Here is an 18,653-nt window from a genome sequence, read left to right on the forward strand (position 1 = left end):
ATTTGAATTCTGCGTTTACCATTTTTTATTTAAATGCTTAGAAACATTTATATTTCATAAATTAGACAGTAAATTCTTGACATCTCCAAAAAAACGGGGTGCTTTGAGATTATGTTTTTAGGTTAGCCATACGTCACTTCCATCAGGCATCAACAATACTGAAAGGAAACTAGATTTAACCAATCGTATCGCTTCATTCTTACTGGCTCTTGGGCTTAGTGACGGCCTATTCCAGAGCTGGTACAGTTATAAATACATGTATAGGTAGATCTAAAAGCCTTAGGATAACCAACTCGAGAAAAAAAGTAACATTTTCATCTAAGCCTCTCCTTTTCCCAAGAAGTAAATAGATCATGTGTCTGACTGATTCGAACAAACTGGTCAGTGTAAGGCTAGATGAGACTACATGTAGTCAGTCATGACAAGACAACCAAGTGATAGTGCTTGTTGTGTGTTGAGTGGTATGGCGAGAAAATACAGACTGCCATGGTTAGTCAAGCATGTAATTTGTAAATCTACTTTTAATGTAAGCATTTTTTCTTTACTTACAAATCCTAGATCTAACTCACTCACTGCATAAGACAAAAATATATATTTTATATATATTATTTTACGAGAATGTTAACTTTGCTGTATGGTCTCCTGTTATACAAAATTTGAATAAGTCAATATATTAAATTAGTAGCGGCTAGTGTGCAGAAACCCGGTGAATGTCTGGTGACTGTTTTGGATGCGCAGGAAAATTACATTGAGAAAAACATCAATTACTAAGTCTAAGTTATTATTGCAAAAAAAAATAATTAATAATATATATTATATTCATTATCTGTAAATCAAAACACATATTTAATCATAATTCATATTATACCAAAAATTGTCAAAACTATCGGAGTTTCCCTTTAATTTGTACACACATTTTCATGGTTCCCTTGGGTCCTAGATTTGTACGTAAAACATCCTGAAGTCCTTTTGCAGCCGATATGTTAACTGCTAGAGCCTGTGCAGACCTAGCTACCTCAGCTTTAGGATTTAGAGATTTGATGGCAGCCATTCTTAAATTTTAAATATATAATATAAGATCTAGATCTATAGAATAGAGTCTAATCTACTCTTAGAATGGACACAATCCGTCTTACAAAACTCAGTTGTCAAGCACATGCAAATGCCTGATAAACGGAAGTTAACTTTAAGAAATAAAATGTTCTGGAATATTGGCCAGTTTTTTCTATTTTTAAATGATAAAACAAGCGCAAGATATTATTTAAAAAGTGTATATAAGGGAAAGAGCTGCACATTACATGTATAGCTCTAGATACTGTAACTGTAAGATTTATTCCCTTTTCTATATTAAACAAAATGTATTTACCAAAAATTAAATAATTGATTAATTTTTTTATTGATTCATGTTTTGTTAGGGACAAAAAAAAATAATAATGCAAAGTTATAACTTGATCCGAGAATGGGAAGTGGGAGAAATAAAGTATAGATCTACAAAATTTGTCAATCAAGACAGACTGAGTGAGTTAATTAGGTTTGTAACGAATAACGATCATGTAATAAGATTAAAAGATTTGCTTGAATCGAAAGAGAAAGGTTGCTGTTTTTCATCTGGCCACGCAGACCAAAATCTAAGTGTGTGTGTGCAATGGAGAGGGAGGGATCAATCATAGGGTTACTATAAAGATATATAGGCCTAGAATTTAGGCATCTGCACGCTGAAAGGAGCACTACACAAAAAGGCTTGTCAAAGCATGTGAACTTCTATTTAAACGTTTGTTTATGTGTGTGTTTATTTTTGTTTGTTTTGTGTTTTTTTTTCGTTTCAATTTAAACCAAAAGATATGATGGTTTGAATTCGATAAATGGATAAATATAATAATAATTCTTGTCTTCGAGTTAGATTATTAATGAGGAAAGCAGTAGGCCTACATCCCTTGGCTACACAGCCCCAGATGTGACCTACACATTTTGCCACATCCAATATAATATTGCAACAAACAACATGAGTGAAAGACATGGGCGGACTGGGCATCAAAATCGGCCCGGGCATTACCATATAAACCGGCCCACAAATGGCATGTCATATATTTTCGGTTGGGGGGGGGATTTTTACCCCACTTCGCAATTTATATATATATATATATATATATATATATATATATATATATATATATATATATAATAATAATAATAATGGAAAAGGCGCCTTGAAGACAATATTAATCAACTGAGGAGCCAAATGGATACAATTGGACAATATCTGGGAAACAACCATTCCGCGAAAATACTTAACAAAATGAAGACAATACTAAGAACAACTGGAATCAAATTGACGGACTGTGATAGCCACGAACGACTCTTATGTTTGAAAGATACTCTGAGACAGAAAGCTAAGCTAAAGGGAGCTGTTAAAGCGCTACAACGAAACCACCAAAAGAAAGGAGCACAACGCTTTATTTCAGCACACGAGAAAACAGTTCTTCCGTAAACTAGCTGATAATGGTGCTGACAAAATTCAAACCATTGATAGCACTAAACACGGCTCCTTTACCGACTACTGGGCGGCGCTTTGGTCCGACCCGCTACATTACAATGTGCAGGCTGACTGGATCGAGGAAATCCAAACTAAAAACAACCTAATACCAGAAATGCCTGATGAGGATTTCACAGCTGAGGAAGTCTCCGCAGCTATTTCAAAAACCCACAACTGGACTGCTCCTGGACCGGACAATATACACAACTTTTGGCTGAAAAAACTTACAGCCGTACATGCACCACTAACATCAAGTTTTAACGAGCTAATATCAGAACCGTCTTCAATGCTGTTAGAACTCACTGAAGGGAGAACATCTCTCCTCCCCAAAAAAGGGGATCCGAACCAACCATCAAACTATCGCCCTATCACTTGTCTGTCAGTGGTGTATAAACTATTAACTTCACTTTTAAAAAGTAAAATGTATAAATTTTGTTCTGCCCATAAGCTACTAGCAGATGAACAACAAGGTTGCATTGAAGAGTCGATGGGCTGTAAAGTACAGCTAACTATAGATGATATTATATTGCATCAAGCTAATAGAAGAAAGAGAAATTTACACATGTGTTACATCGACTACAAAAAAGCTTTCGATTCAGTTCCGCATGATTGGCTTTTAAAAACCCTGGACATTCATAGAATCAACCCAAGAATAAAACAACTATTGAAAGTCTGTATGAATAATTGGAAGATAAATCTGCACCTTAATCGTGATAAACTAGGTTCTGTGCACATAAGAAGAGGTATATACCAGGGTGACTCACTATCTCCACTCTGGTTCTGCCTAGCGATTAATCCTCTATCTACATTACTCCAAGACTCTACAAACGGTTTTAGGGTTGACACTAAATGTACAAAATGTGTGTCCCACTTATTATACATGGATGATCTAAAACTATATGCAGAAACCGAGCAAAAATTACACACCTTAATCAAAACGGTAAAATGCTTTAGTGACGATATCTGTATGTCTTTTGGCCTGGATAAGTGTGGCATCATAAGCATTAAAAAGGGCAAGGCAACGAACACCAACATTGAATTTGAAGGCATCGAGGAATTGAACTCCGCCTCTATTTATAAATATCTTGGAATAAACCAGAATGCCAAGATAAACCATAAGAAATTAAAAGAGGACTTTCTTGGCAAATATAGGCAAAGAGTTAATAAAATCCTCAACACTAAACTGTCTGGCAGTAATCTCATCACTGCAATAAACAGCTGGGCCGTCCCTGTGCTCCTTTACACGTTCGGTGTGATCAAATGGACTGACACCGACCTACATGACATTGACAGACTCACTAGAAAATTACTAACCAAGTTTCGATGCCTACACCCCAAGTTCTCCACCATAAGGTTATACCTGCCCAGGAAGGATGGGGGTCGTGGATTGCAGAACATCTTCAAATTGTGTAAGATGCAAGTTTTAAAAATACGATCAAAACTACTCGCCTCCAGCAACAAATTAGTTTCCTTCCTACGGAAATACGACTCCGATGCAACCCCTCTGAACCTACACAATGCTGATGTCAATATCGGTTTGGACGACGCAGGGCATGAGATTCGCCAATGGGAAGAAAAAACACTCCACGGAAAATTTTCGGCTTCATTACATGGGGACAACATCGACAAGGCTGCTTCCTTAACATGGCTCAAAGCAGGTCATCTCTACCCTGAAAGGCTTTGTTACAGTAATACAGGACAGAGTAATCAGGACAAAAAATTACGAGAAGCATATCCTGAAACTCAATGTTGTCGACAAATGCCGAAAATGTGGAAATGTGGGCGAGTCGATTGAACACATTATGGCAGGATGTCCAGCCCTATCAGAATCAGCCTACCTAGGTCGCCATAACCAAGTTGCAAAGTTAATACACCAACACTTGGCTTTGACGTACAAATTGATCGGTAACGAAAACTCTCCCTTATTATAAATACTCTTCACAAGAGGTTCTCGAGTCTACTGAACATCTGCTGTACTGGGATAGGCCTATTCTGACCGACAAAACGGTAGATTTCAATCGCCCGGATCTGCTGTTCATCGATAAAAAAGAAAAAACCGCTACCATTATCGATATCGCCGTACCACTGTCTCATAATTTGAGAAAAACTGAGATAGAAAAACAAAGAAAATATGGGAACCTTGGCTTGGAGATTAAGCGTCTATGGAAATTGTCCAAAATAACAATATACCCCATTGTTATATCAACCGAGGGGATAATAACAACTGACCTCACAGACACCTTCAAGGCCCTTAACATTCCTAGGAACATCTTCGTTGCCTGTCAGAGGGCGGTACTGCTGCAGACCTGCCACATCACCAGAAAATTCCTCAGTGGAAACTGTTAAAGGGACTACGATGAATTTTGTTTCTCTTTAGCGAAACTCGACCCTGGCAGTGCCAGAGAATGACTACTCGTTCATTTCTAACATAATAATAATAATAATAATCTTTATTATCCGTAAGGAAATTTGTCTTACAATTTGTGCATTACCAAACAAAAAAACATTATAACTATAAGAAACCAAAGTGTACATTCACACCAGACTCACTCATAATTTACATGTGACAAAGTTTGTACCAGATTGTTCTTATTTAATGATTTGATTGCCAGGGGAACAAAAGAGTGTTTGTGTCTGTTTGTCTTTGCTATCGGTGTCTTATATCTCTTTTGTGATGGTAAAATCACAAAATCCTGACACAAAAGGGTGATTCTTTATTTCAAGGATCTTGTTAGCTTTTTTTATAGATGTTTGTCTCAAACAACTGCCCAAATGGGGTTTGTTTTTTGCCAATGATTTTGCCAGCAGCATTGAGGATTCTATTAAGTTTATTCCTATTTTTAATGCTCAGATTGCCATACCAGGCAGTGATATTGAAACTGAAAACATTGCAGATGTGAGCGTGATAAAACATAGCCAAGGCCTTGTCGCTAACATTAAACGAGGACAGTTTTCTTAGTAGTCGTAATCTTTGCTGTCCTTTTTTGCTGATATAATCAGTATTTGCAGTAAAATTTAGTTTATTGTCTAGGATAGTACCAAGGTATTTAAAGGTTTGCACAATTTCAATAGTCTCTCAAGCTACAGAAACAATATCATTTATTTGTTTTTTTTTACATTTAATAATAAAAAATTATCTTTACTGTATTCTTCAATGTGTTCTAATTCTTTGAAATACTCATTTACGTCTGAGCTCTCTGAGAGCAGGGCAAGAAGAGCCGCATCATCAGCGAATTTTGTGAAGGAGCAACAAGAACTATCGGATTGAAAATCATTGGTGTACAAAATGAACCACAAAGGCGATGTCACAGCCCCCTGGGGCGCCCCTGTGTTAACTATGCGTTCATTAGATATAACATTGTTTACCCTAACCCTCTGAGCTCTCTGGGTCAAAAATTCATTAGCCCATAGTATTATGTATGGACTAATCTGCAACGCTTTCATCTTTTCAATGAGTAAATGAAGTTGTATAGTGTTAAAAGCTGATGAGAAATCAATAAAGAACAATCTTACATAAGTGTTAGGTAAGTCCAGATGTTTGTAGACACAGTTTAAAATATTTAGGATGGCATCGTCTACACCTTTACCCTTTTGGTAAGCAAATTGTAAAGGGTCTAACTTATTGCAAAGATCATTCAGAAGAAACATTTTAACCAATTTTTCTAAACATTTAGACACAATGGAAGTAAGTGAAACAGGTCTATAGTCATTCATTTCCTTCGGTTTGGAAACCTTTGGCACAGGTACAATTATAGATGACTTCCACACAGGTGGTATCTCATGGTTTAGTAATGAAGTAGAAAAAATATCTTGGAAAGGTTCAGCTAGTTGTTCAGCACATTCTTTTAAGATTCGCCCTTTTATTCCATCAGCTTTCATTGGGTTGACGTTTTTGAAAATGTTACAAACTTGCTCTTTAGTAATCGCTAATTCTAAGCAGTTGTTAACATTGACATCCTCAAGGGCTTTGAGTCTTAGATAATTAAAATATTTCGTGTCGAAGCGACAATAGAAATCATTTAACTCGTTGGCCAATGTTTTTTCGTCTCTTGTAGCCAGATTATTTTTAATTTTGACTTGTGCTCCTGCCATTTTGTTCATGATGCCCCACGCCTGTCTCATGTCACTTGTATTAATTGAGTCTTCCAGCTTGGTGCGGTAGTTTCTCCTCCCTTCCTCAAGAACGACGTTGAGATTTCGTTGAGCAATTTTCCTTGTCTGTCCATCGCCACTCATAAATGCTTTTTTCTTTTTGATTATTTCCCGTTTGATTTTTGCAGTGACCCATGGTTTATTGTTGGGGTATATCTTGATGCTCTTAGTGATGACACACATGTTTTCACAGAATTTGATGTAATTTGTCACTGCGTCGACCCATTCTTCCAGATTTGAAGTGGTCTCTTTGAACAAATTCCAGTCAGTGCAGTCTAGACATCCCTGTAGTTTGAGAATATTGTCTTGCGTCCATTCTTGTACGTTTTTTTGAATGATTTTTCCTTCTTTAAGTTTTGTACGGTAAGTAGGCAGCAGTTGTAGTGTTTTGTGGTCCGATGATCCTAGTGGTGGCTTTTCACGAGATGTGAATGCTCCTTTGATGTTACAATAACATAAGTCCAGAGTTCTGTTTTCTCTTGTCGGACATGGAATGTGTTGATAGAAGGTGGGTAGGTCAACCTTCAAGGTACATTTATTAAAATCACCCAGTATAACTACTGGTGCGTCCGGTGACCTTGTCTGAGACTCATGCACTACGTCAGGGATGATTGCAGCTGCAACTTCCGTTTTGGCTGTAGGCGGAACATAAAACAGGACTATGTAAATAACACCAAAGTCTCGTGGCAAATAAAAAGGTCTCAATGAGAGCGCCAGTAGTTCTAGATCCGGACAGCACATTCTTTTTTTAACCGTGTAGTTGGTACAGTATTTGAGGTTGATGTACACACAAAGCCCCCCACCTTTCTTCTTCTTAGACTCGGCCGTTCTGTCATCCTCCTCTAACCATGTCTCAGTAAAAGCCAATAGACAACTTTCCCTAAATACGTGGTCGTAGCGTATATGGGCACATATCTCATCCACTTTATTTCTCATTGAGCGGACGTTAGCTAGAATAATCGTAGGAAGTGGTGGGCGAAACCCTCTTCTTCTCAGTCTTTGCCGTAGTCCTCCTTTTTTCCCTCTTTCCCTTGTACTATTATATTAGTGTGTGTGTAAATGTAATTAATCTTCATTACATTCTGATCTTTCATTCTTTCAAAGTTTTTTCTACTCTAGAATACGCTCTTCCTATAATTAGTGGAAAGAAAGTACACACCGCCAAAGGGCAGCTAGGGAGTCCGGGGGAGCGCTGTGAGCTCCCCACAGTGGGGTACGGGGCGAAGCTCCGGAACCAAACATTATTTCCGTTATTTTAAGCTTTAAAAATGCATATTCTGAGGTATATATAGCCTGCTATTCTTCCGCTAAAAAAATAAAAAAAAAGAAATAACCAAATCTGCTATTCAAAGGAGTCCAGCGACTGGTAGAAAATGGTAAAAAGCTTTAGTTTTTGTATTGGAGAGGGAAGGGAAACCACAAAACCCCTTTTGTCTACGCTCATGAAATTTGGTGACTGTAGTTTGCTTAATTAAGTTGGCTGCACTGGGGCAGTAAGTAAAGTTTCCCTTTCAGACAAAGAGGTCTGAGGCAAATGATGGTTTAAAGACCCTCCCTTCCCGGCTACGTCCATGTGTTATATTATAGGTGTAAGCCTAATTCTTTACAAAATATATAAAGTTTGATAACGCATCGAAAACTGGATGTATGCATTCGTAGGATTACATAATGTATTCTATTTATACATGTATGTAGTCTGAAAACTATAAACAATACAATAGCAGCCTAAAGAGTTTGAAGCTTTTTGGTATTACTTATAGATTACAGACGTTTCTTAAAAAAATAAGATTGATACGTCTTACGCATTTCATGTGTCAATCTAGTCATGTAGGCCTATGTTGATTTGTGACTTAAAATATTCTAAATCATTGGTTGTGCTGGCTGACTCAGGCAACCCATTCCATTAAAAGATAAGAGAAAGCAGAACGGTTAGAGAGGCACTTACTTAATGTGAAAAGCTCTTGCTTACTCCTAGTACATTCTCAAAAAACGCGATTTATATATGAATATACCATGACCCATTATTTAAAATATAAATCTCCTTTCATTAAATATCGGATGTGACAGCGCTATATAAATTATTGTGATTATTGTAATAATTTTCATAATTAATGACTTCATACTAAGTTGCTCGACCGACTAACCCACTCTTTAGTAGACGAGGTCTTATCTGATATTTGTTCTGCGACAATTACAAGAAAAATATAAAAGCAGAACTTAAACCTATACGCTGCCTTTGTGGACCTCACCAAGGCTTTTGACACGGTCAGTCGCGATGGTTTGCGGAGGATTTTAGCTAGGCTTGGATGCCCATCTACGTTCCTATCCATTCTCATGCAGCTTCAAGTGGTACAAAGAGGCCAGATCTTCGACGTCTACTATCCCATACAAAAACAAAGGAGATGGTCATAACGGAGCTTCTCTATGCCGATGATTGCTCCCTGCTAGCTCACGATGAGCATGACCTCCAGAACGCGGTAAATGAATTTGCATACGCTGTCGCCTCTTTCGGTCTATCTATAAACCTCTGGAAAACAGAAGTCATGTTCCAGAAGTCACCCAATGAAACATACTTAGTCCCAAAGGATCACCGTAAACGGACAGCCCCTTAATGTGGTAGACCACTTCACATATCTAGGTAGTATAGTGTCAAATGACGCCTCACTTTCAAGGGAAGTTGATAACCGTCCGGCCAGGGCCAGTAGCGCTTTTGGACGCCTTCAGGCGAGAGTTTGGCGGAACAGATCGCTCCGCCTGCCTACAAAAATCAGTGTCTACCAGGCGGTGGTTCTCTCAACCCCTCTGTATGGCTCCGAGACATAGACACTAAACAGGAAACACATAAGACTTCTTGAGCGCTTCCACCAAAGATGCTTGCGCTCCATCATGGACATACGGTGGCAAGACCGCAATACAAACAGCGATGTCCTTGCGAACGCCGGTATGGACAGTATAGAGGGACTTCTTTAGTTCCGACAATTACGATGGGTAGAGCACGTATCCCGTATTGGAGACGAACGAATGCCAAAGGCAGTCTTTTTTGGTGAGCTAAAAGGTGGTCGACGTAACAGAGGGGCTTCAAAGACCAGCTTAGGCGTCAACTTTCCTTGGCTGACATAGAAGAGAGCACCTGGTTGCATGCGGCCTCAGAACGAGACAGCTGGAGGTTACTCACGAAGGCCGCGGGATACACATTTGAGACCAAAAGAAAGTCTGCTGCCGAGGACAAACGCAGACGGCGAAAATGAAATCTAAATCGACCACCTGCGGACAATGGTTATGTTTGCCCTGGATGTGACAAAATATGTTGGTCTCAGCTGGGGCTGCACAGCCACTTGAAATACAGCATTCCTCACTAATCTTCGGACTCGAAGACTAGCCTTATTATTATTATTAAGCATAAGTTTGCCATTAATTATAATAGTATAAAAATTGATTTAGATCTAGATTTATTTTTTTAATTAAATAATATTTTTGTAATCCTAAGTGTAGTAAACAAAAAGAAACTTACTTTTTCTTTTCAAATCGCAGATAGTAGAACTTTATACCCATATTGAGCTGTGTTTAAGTTGTACGGCTTCCAATTTCGCGGCTGTGTGTATGTGTTAAAGTTAATTTCTATTAAGTATTGTTTAAGAGCTAATTTTTTTTTCTGCGTTAGATCAATGTTTTCTAATCTAACCTCTCTCATCCCTCTTTTTGGTTAAATTTCATTGGAACCATTAAAGGACGGGGGAGGGAAGGAGCAAACAAAATGGGAGTGTCATCAAAGGCCCATGCCGACCAGCAAAACGAGTAGGCCAAACACAACCTCGAAGACATCAAAGCAGTCCATGCCGCTCGTGCATAGCAGAAAGTACGGTTTAACGTTTTGCAAAAGATAATTCGTACAGTGTACAGTTGTTTTTTTAAATATATTCTTGTTGAATTTCAAACAAAATTAATTGTAATAAGAATTAAAAAAAAAAAAGAACAAGAAAGCATGTTCGGGCCTTTGTGGCTTGCTGCTGTAACTTTTTTTTTTAAGTTGTCTGCATTGAATTTTTTTTTCTTTGGTCGCGACCAGACCGGCCCATTTGGTACCGGCCCACCGGGCATTTGCCCGTTTGCCCATATAGCCAGTCCGCCCCTGGTGAAAGACTAGATCTATATATGTCTGTCGGACGAAAGAAAAGGACACATGACACCGCTTTAGGATTAGGGTTTGTACAAAAATCGACTAAAAAGTTCTGGATCCGCTAGTGCTGCTTGCTCTTACCATCGACCTATTTTCTTCTTGGTAAAGATTCTCGTCAATCTTAGAATCTCTATCTCTACTAATGGGATGTTTTCTTCGCACTCAAACCAAGAATGCCGCTGAAGTTGTTCCTAAGTTTGATTTCATAATGCTGTTTAACGTTATTTTCTGTACAAAACAGCCACAAACATGTTGGCTCATTTTCATGTTGCACAAAAGCAATCTTCTACTTTTCCTGGTAGTTTCTAAATTAAGAGTCCACTTTTTGTTTCATCCGCTCTCCTATTAAAATTCATTAACGCACAATATCAAATGTCAATAACTTAATACCCTTTCGCGTTGATAAAAAAAAAAAAAAAAAACGACCCAAAATGGCGCAACAATGATGCCCTAGCTGTGTTGCACACACAAGATGGCAAGGACACGACTAGCTCACGACAGCAACGAAAATAATTGTTAATTCATGACGCCGATAACTTAAATCCTTTTTTTTTCCTTACAAGAACAACAACAAAAAAAAAATATGATGATGATAAGAATAGAATGAAATCAAACCGATGCTTGGTTAACAGAGGAGCATATTTCTAGAGCTAGTTCTCTTTCATATAGAATATTGAAAAACATTAAAATTTACATTCAATCCTAATATAGGCTAAGTAGATTTTTTGGGCATCAAAATGTTGTAACATTATTAGGCTAAAGATAACGTTTGTAAAACCATGGATTCTTGTCGATCTATATTAGATACCCCGTATAACATGCGACTATACAATGCCAATGAAGGAAACGTGATCAGTAAACGGTCATTTGTTACTGTGACCAACGAGTACGACAAGGGAGCTAGATCTAGCTAGCAGAATACGGTTACTTCCTCTAGTGTACAGTTTGAAGAGTGTGATTCATATTTTTTTCACCGGCGTTTTCCCGTTAATTCTAAAACACTTTATATTGAAGAAGGGAATCCTATGGAACAACACACTACTGATGAAAATCTACCATATATTTTCTTATGTGTTGGTCTTTCATTAAAATCGTGGAGCCTACTCTTTACAAAGCTAATGTCACCCCCCTATTTAAAAAAGGAGAAAAATCTGACCAGGAAACTACAGACCAGTATCACTTACCAGCATCACATGTAAAATCCTAGAACACATAATATGTAGCAACATCATAAACCACTTAGACAAACATAATGTCCTCACACCATACCAACATGGCTTTAGGAAATATAGATCATGTGAAACACAACAAATAGGACTAATTGATGATTTTTCAAAAGGTTTAGATAATATTATAGTGAACAAATAGATGCTATCTTACTAGATTTTTCTAAGGCTTTTGACAAAGTTCACCACCATAGTTTGCTTAAGAAATTAAAAGATTTCGGCATTAATGGTCCACTACATCAGTGGATTAAAGATTTTCTGATAGGGAGAGAAAAAACTGTAATAATAAATGGCTCTAAATCAACACCGATAACAGTAAACTCAGGTGTACCTCAAGGAACAGTCTTGGGTCCACTACTATTTTTAATTTACATAAATGATTTACCAAATTGCATTACTTCAGGAACAAAAGTCAGATTATTTGCAGACGATTGCATAATATATAGAACAATAAAAACAACACAAGACACAGATATTTTACAAAGAGAATTAGATGAATTACAGAAATGGGAATCAAATTGGAGCATGTCTTTCCACCCAGAAAAATGTCAGTTGTTAAGAGTAACAAAAAAACTAAAACAAATTAATTCCACTTATCTTATTCATGGCAAACCAGTAACACAGACTAAAAACGCAAAATACCTAGGTGTTATAATAAATGAAAAACTGTCATGGAATCCACATATTGATGAAACTACAAAAAAATCAAACAAAGCATTAGGATATATTAAAAGAAATTTCTATAAATCAAATAAGAACATAAAACTAAAATGTTATTTAACCTTGGTTAGGCCAATAATAGAATATGCATCCTCCGTTTGGGACCCCTCAACTCAAGAAAACATTAAGAAACTGGAACAGACACAAAATAGAGCAGTGAGATTCATAACAAACGAATATTCACATTTGACCAGAGTAACACATTTAAACTGAAAGACACAAAGATAAAGGCACATTCCTCGCCCCATATGATAGGACAAATTTGTATAAATACTCCTTCTTCCCTAGTGCTATTAGAGCCTGAGCTAGCCAGGAAAACCAGTGACTTGGCTGAATTTAAGTCATTGGTTAATATGCATGACTAAATGCATGACGCGTAGGACGTAATCATCTTCTTTTTTGAAGTAACGTCTGTATTATATAAGATAAGATAAGATAAGCTTACTCTTGTCTGTCTGACTGGGTGGACTTTTTTAACACGGTATTTCTCCAATCTCGGATCAAGTTGAAACTTTGCACAATTATTCAATGTCGATGACAACACACAAATCTATGAGAAAAAAGTTTTATATACAAACAGTAGGGCCTATTAAATACTAAACTAAGGGAAGATAAGCCTTGTTGATAGAATTAGGTCGTTACTCGTTCGCTAAACTTTTCTTTAACTAACAATAGACTATAAAACCTTATACTATTATAAATACTTGGATAACTCAGTGGCTAATAATTCGGCCTTTCATCAGGGAGGCTCGAATTCGAATTTAGACTCGAGCAACTTTTTTTTTTTTAAAGCAACACGGAAACCTCCCAGATAGGGCCTACTCCTTCACAAACAGGTCCACAAAAGTGATTGGGCCATAGTGCACTAAGTAGGATATAAGTAGGCCTAGAATAGTTGTTTAAACAAAAACAAATACTTACAATATTTCAGACCGTACACATTTATTAATGTTAGTTTACGTCTACAAAAATTAATTACATGCTCGATTCAAAATAATTGATGCAATTTCACTTAATATAAGCTTTTTTTAAAAAAGTTTTTTTTTATATTAAATTTTACTTGCATTTTTTTTATCGCAATAGCCATGTTTTAAACTGCGTTTCCTGGCACAAGGTCAGAGATATAATAATAATAACTAGTCGACCGGCGGCGTAGCATACGCCGCTATTTTGCAGGGCCGGCCTTAGGCGCCTGCAACCTATGCGACCGCAGTGGGCCCAGCACTTTCATAGAGCCCGCTCTAATTCAAGGTGTAGAAATTATTAACTGAAACCATTTTATAAGTTAAAAGAGATTTCCCGCGCCCTCCTGTCGATTTACCAGGAGCACTTTCATAGGGCCCGCACTTTCATAGGACCCGCGCTTTCATAAGACCCGTACTTTTATAGGACCCGCGCTAATTCAAGGTGCATACATTAATTAATTAAACCATTTTATAACTTAAAACAGATTTCCCGCGCCCTCCTGGCGATTTACCAGGAGCTCCTGGAAATCTCCCGAAATCGCAAAATATACGAAAAAGTTCTTAAAATATACGGAAATATATACACGAAAATTGTCATTTTGAGTGTCAATCAAAATGGAAAACGCCAATCTTACGCGCGACATTATGCATCAGCCGTAATTGTGTAATCTGGTGAAAGAAGCTTCTCGCGCCTCAAACTAATGAAGAATTACTTGAGGTCAACAATTCTCAAAGATAGATTGAAATATTTGGTAATTCTTGCTATTGAGCGTGATCTATGTAGGAAACAGAATTATTATGATATACCGTACTGTATGACTTCGCTACACGCAAGGCTCAAAAAGTATTTATGTACGTAGTAAAAATGAATAAAATGCATAGACGAATTTATTTTCTAATACAAACTCTTAAATTTCACTTATTACCCGCTTCCCTACCCAAAGTTGGACCCGCGAAATCCGTTTCGCATAGGGCCCCACAATGGGTAAGTCCGGCCATGCTATTTACATATATATATACATGGGCGTAGCCAGGATTTTTTTTTGGGGGGGGGGGTTGGGGTTTCCCCCCCCCCCCCCGCGAAAAAAAATAATTATATGTATTTATGTGTGTGTGTGTGTACATAATCTTTATTACATTCTGACCCTTCATTCTTTCGGAAGACGTTTATTGTGCCCTAGAATAGGTTCTTCCATGAGTTAGTGGAAAAATTGTAGATTCCCCGATATTAGGCTACTAGCAAAGGGATCTGGGGGAGCGCTAGGAGCTCCCCCAGCGCGGGGCAAAGCCCCGCCGCCAAGCACTATTTCTGGTATTGAAAGCCAACAAAATGCATATTCTGAGGTATCTACACTGCATTTTCCTGCTATTAAAAAGTTTTATTTCAAAAACCTAATGTGCTATTCTTACTGACTTAGACCCTCCCACGCCGTTCGGAGCATTTGACGTCAAGCTGTTTCCATAAAAATCTGTCACTGGTAATGTCTGAAGCCTCTTCCCACCTACCATGAGGACCTCCATGAATGAGTGGCGTCAAGTTGTACTAGGATATCATTGCAACTCTTCTTATGCGTAATTCATTTTGTCGGAGAACATGTCCTGCAAACCTCATGCGTCGTTCTCTCACAATCTTACTAAGGGGTCGACTCCCAGTTCGGCATAGGATTTCCTTGATTTAGACCCTATCTCTATAACTGACTCCTAAAATCTGTCTTAGCCATCTTTGTTGAGCTACATTTAGTGTTTTTCGATTTCGGTAGATGACTATTCACTGCAGTTTATTAATGGAGCCCTGCCACTGGTAAAAATGTGTAACCTCTCTTGAATACGCTCTTGGAATTAAGTGACTGTAGTTTTCTTTAGATTTTATATCGAAAAGAGAAGTTTTATCGTCAAAATCTTCTGCTGGGGGTTTTCCACCTCAAAATGCTCTGTAGGGGGATCTTAGACTCAAAACCATCTGGAGGGGTTTTAAACTTAAAAAAAAAGCCATCTGTAGAAGAAGGGTTTAAACTCAAAACCCCCGATTGGCTTGGCTACGCTTAAATAATTTTAGTGTGTAATTTGCTTTTTTTTATATTGGAGATGTATTTTTAGCATCAAACCCCTCTGAATGGGGGTTTAAACTCAAAACCCCTTTCGGCAACGCTCATAGCGTTTTGAGTGCGTAATTTGCTTTTTTTCTTACACTGAAGATGTATTTTTTATCCTCAAACCCCCCTGGCGGGGGGTTTAAACTCAAAACCCCTTTGACTACGCTCATAGATTTTAGAGTAATTTTCTTTTATTTATATTGAAGAGGTTCTTTTTAGCTTCAAACTCCACTGGAGGGGAGTTTAAACTCAAAACCCCTAAGACTACACTCATAACATTTTTAGTGTATAATTTGCTTTGTTTTTATTATTAAAGAGGTATTTTTTACCTTCAAACCCCGCTGAAGTGGGGTTTAAACTCAAAACTGAGTCAAAACCCATTTAGCTACGCTCATAACATTTTGAGTGCGTAATTAGCTTTTTTTTTTTATTTTAAAGAGGGGGTTTATCGTAAATTTTAGACGGGGTTTTAAAATCAAAATCTTCCTTAACTGTGCTCTTGGAATTAGGTGATTTTCGTTTGCATTTTTTGTTGTTTTGTTTTATAGAAGAGGGGGAGTTAACTGCAAAAAACCCAGGTAGGGGGTTTAAAACTCAAAACCCCTGGTAGGGGGTTTTAAACTCAAACCCCTAGCAGGGGGTTTTAAACTCTAACCCCTCTGGTAGGGGGTTTTAAACTCGAACCCCCTGGTAGGGGTTTTTAAACTCGAACCCCCCTGGTAGGGGGTTTTTAAACTCAAAACCCCCTGGTAGGTTTTTTTTTTAAAACTCAAAACCCCTTTGGTTGTGCTGGGCAAGTGATGGTTTAGTATTAAAATCTCACCTAAAATAAACACAATCAAAGCAAAAAATCAATCACTAAATTCCCACTCCCCTTCGGGGGGGGATTTCATTTCGGGGGGGGGGGGGGTTGGGGGTTCAACCCCCCCCCCCAGGCTACGCCCATGTATATATATATATATATAGATTAGATTACTTAGATTAGTTCCTAGTCCAAACCTCCCGCTGGACAAAGGGGATGGGAGCAGACAGAGTTTGATACATTTAAACGACAGTCCATCGCGCAGCCAGCCATCCTAGTGTGAACACTACTCTTGTGTTTTCTCGTGGAATATCCGCAGAAATAAGAGAGTGATCTTTCCTTTACTTCTTGTTTAAACTGTTGAGGGAAGAAGAGAATTATATATATAGAAGATAGATGCTTGTCTTCGAGATTAATGAGGAATGCAGTATTTCCCGTGGCTACGCAGCCCCAGCTGTGGCCTACATATTTTGCCACATCCAGGAAAGGGGGAGAGAAGCATAATCATTGTCCGCCTGTAGTTCTTTTCGCCGTCTGCGTCTGTCCTCGGCATCGGATTTTCTTTTGGTCTCCTACGGCGGCCTTAGTTAGTGACCTCCAGCTGTCTCGTTCTGACGCCGCATGCAATTAGGTGCTCTCTTCTATGTCTACATTGCAGTTGGCTCCATCGAGATGGCAACACAAGCTCACCGCCCCTCCCACAGATAGACCTCCACCTGCAACGATAAAACTCCACAGCCCATGTCGTGAGGTAGATTTTGTCCGGGACGGACAAATCTGAGAAGAGGGCAGTGATATAACCCTAGTGGCGGACTAAAAGGCCTACTGACACACATGATTCAGGCCAATCACACAGGTCAAGGCTGTTGAACAAGGGACATTACTACTAATGCACGCAATATGACCAATGTTATGGTCATGTGACCGAAAGCCTTATTTATTGAAGCTCTTGTTGTTTAGTTGATGTTTTATATGTGCTGTGTTGTGTTTAGCAGTGTTTTGCAGAAGGCCTGATTGAGAAGATCGTAACACTGGTGTCTTGAAGTGGGATTTCTTATGACTTCTGTGAAACTGCTGGATGAAATTGATCTAAAAGAATTGAAACAAGAGCTTCGGTGTCGTGGACTGAAATTCTTTGAAAGAAACAATGAAACTCTTAAAGAACGTCTCCGGCAAGCCCTGGTGGATGAAGAGGAAGATCCGAACACGTACCTCTTTGAACTCAAACCCGATGTGGTAGAGCTCTTGATCACATTTCAAGAACAGATGTTGGCTGGCTTTTAGAATGTGATCAATGGTGACTCGCAGAAAGGGACAGATAAAGAAACAAGAGAAGAGACCAGTAGTTCAACCAACGCTTTTGCTGTAGACGTACATGATGTGAGTGCCTCCATCAGCCAGACAGAACAAGACAACGTTGTGTCTTTCCCCCAGCTCGTAGCTGAGGACATTAAAGACATCTGTCAATCTGTCAGTGCTGATGAGAGGAACTCAAATCTTGATGGCTGCACATAGATGTTTGGCAAGAACTACTTTACGTGTCAAGCTTCGCAAGGAGAACTCAAACTCCAAAAAAACCCATCGGCAAGGTCTGCACCCAACAGAAGTTTGTCCAGCTGCCCAGACCAGAGAGAGAAGTCCTGATAGAGAAGTCCTGATGGTGTTCAGAAGAATGCGACGAAACCTGACGCAGCAGTTGGTGGACCCCTGCAAGCTGAAAATCATCGACGGGGCCTGCACTCAACAGACGATTGGTCCGCTGCTGAGACTAGAGAGAGAAGCCCTGATGGTGGTCAAGGAAGTCAACTAGAGCCTGATGCAGAAGATGAGGGACCTTCGCAAGTGGAGTGTTGCCAACGTGCCCCACGAGTATGTCCTCCGGACAAGGCTGAAGATGATGTGTGCCACTATTTCCCCTCCTGTGGACCTGAAACCCATTCCCAAAGCCCTTCTCTTGAAAGCCCTACGTAACAACCTGTTGGGCC

The 18,653-nt window shown here is 38.7% G+C and overlaps 1 protein-coding gene across 1 annotated transcript in view; it reads right to left on the reverse strand.

Annotated features, from left to right (window-relative positions):
• LOC106077410 (T-complex protein 1 subunit zeta-like) overlaps nt 1–1,187 on the reverse strand; it is a 28,104-nt gene extending 26,917 nt beyond the window's left edge. Inside the window, exon 1 of the mRNA XM_056006016.1 lies at nt 915–1,187. Coding sequence (XP_055861991.1) covers nt 915–1,051 — 137 coding nt within the window. The 5' untranslated portion in view covers nt 1,052–1,187. The remainder of the gene's footprint in view (nt 1–914) is intronic.
• Between the last annotated feature and the right edge of the window lie 17,466 nt (nt 1,188–18,653).

This window comes from Biomphalaria glabrata, chromosome 12 (assembly GCF_947242115.1).
Source record: "Biomphalaria glabrata chromosome 12, xgBioGlab47.1, whole genome shotgun sequence".
Classification (NCBI taxonomy): Eukaryota; Metazoa; Mollusca; class Gastropoda; family Planorbidae; genus Biomphalaria; species Biomphalaria glabrata.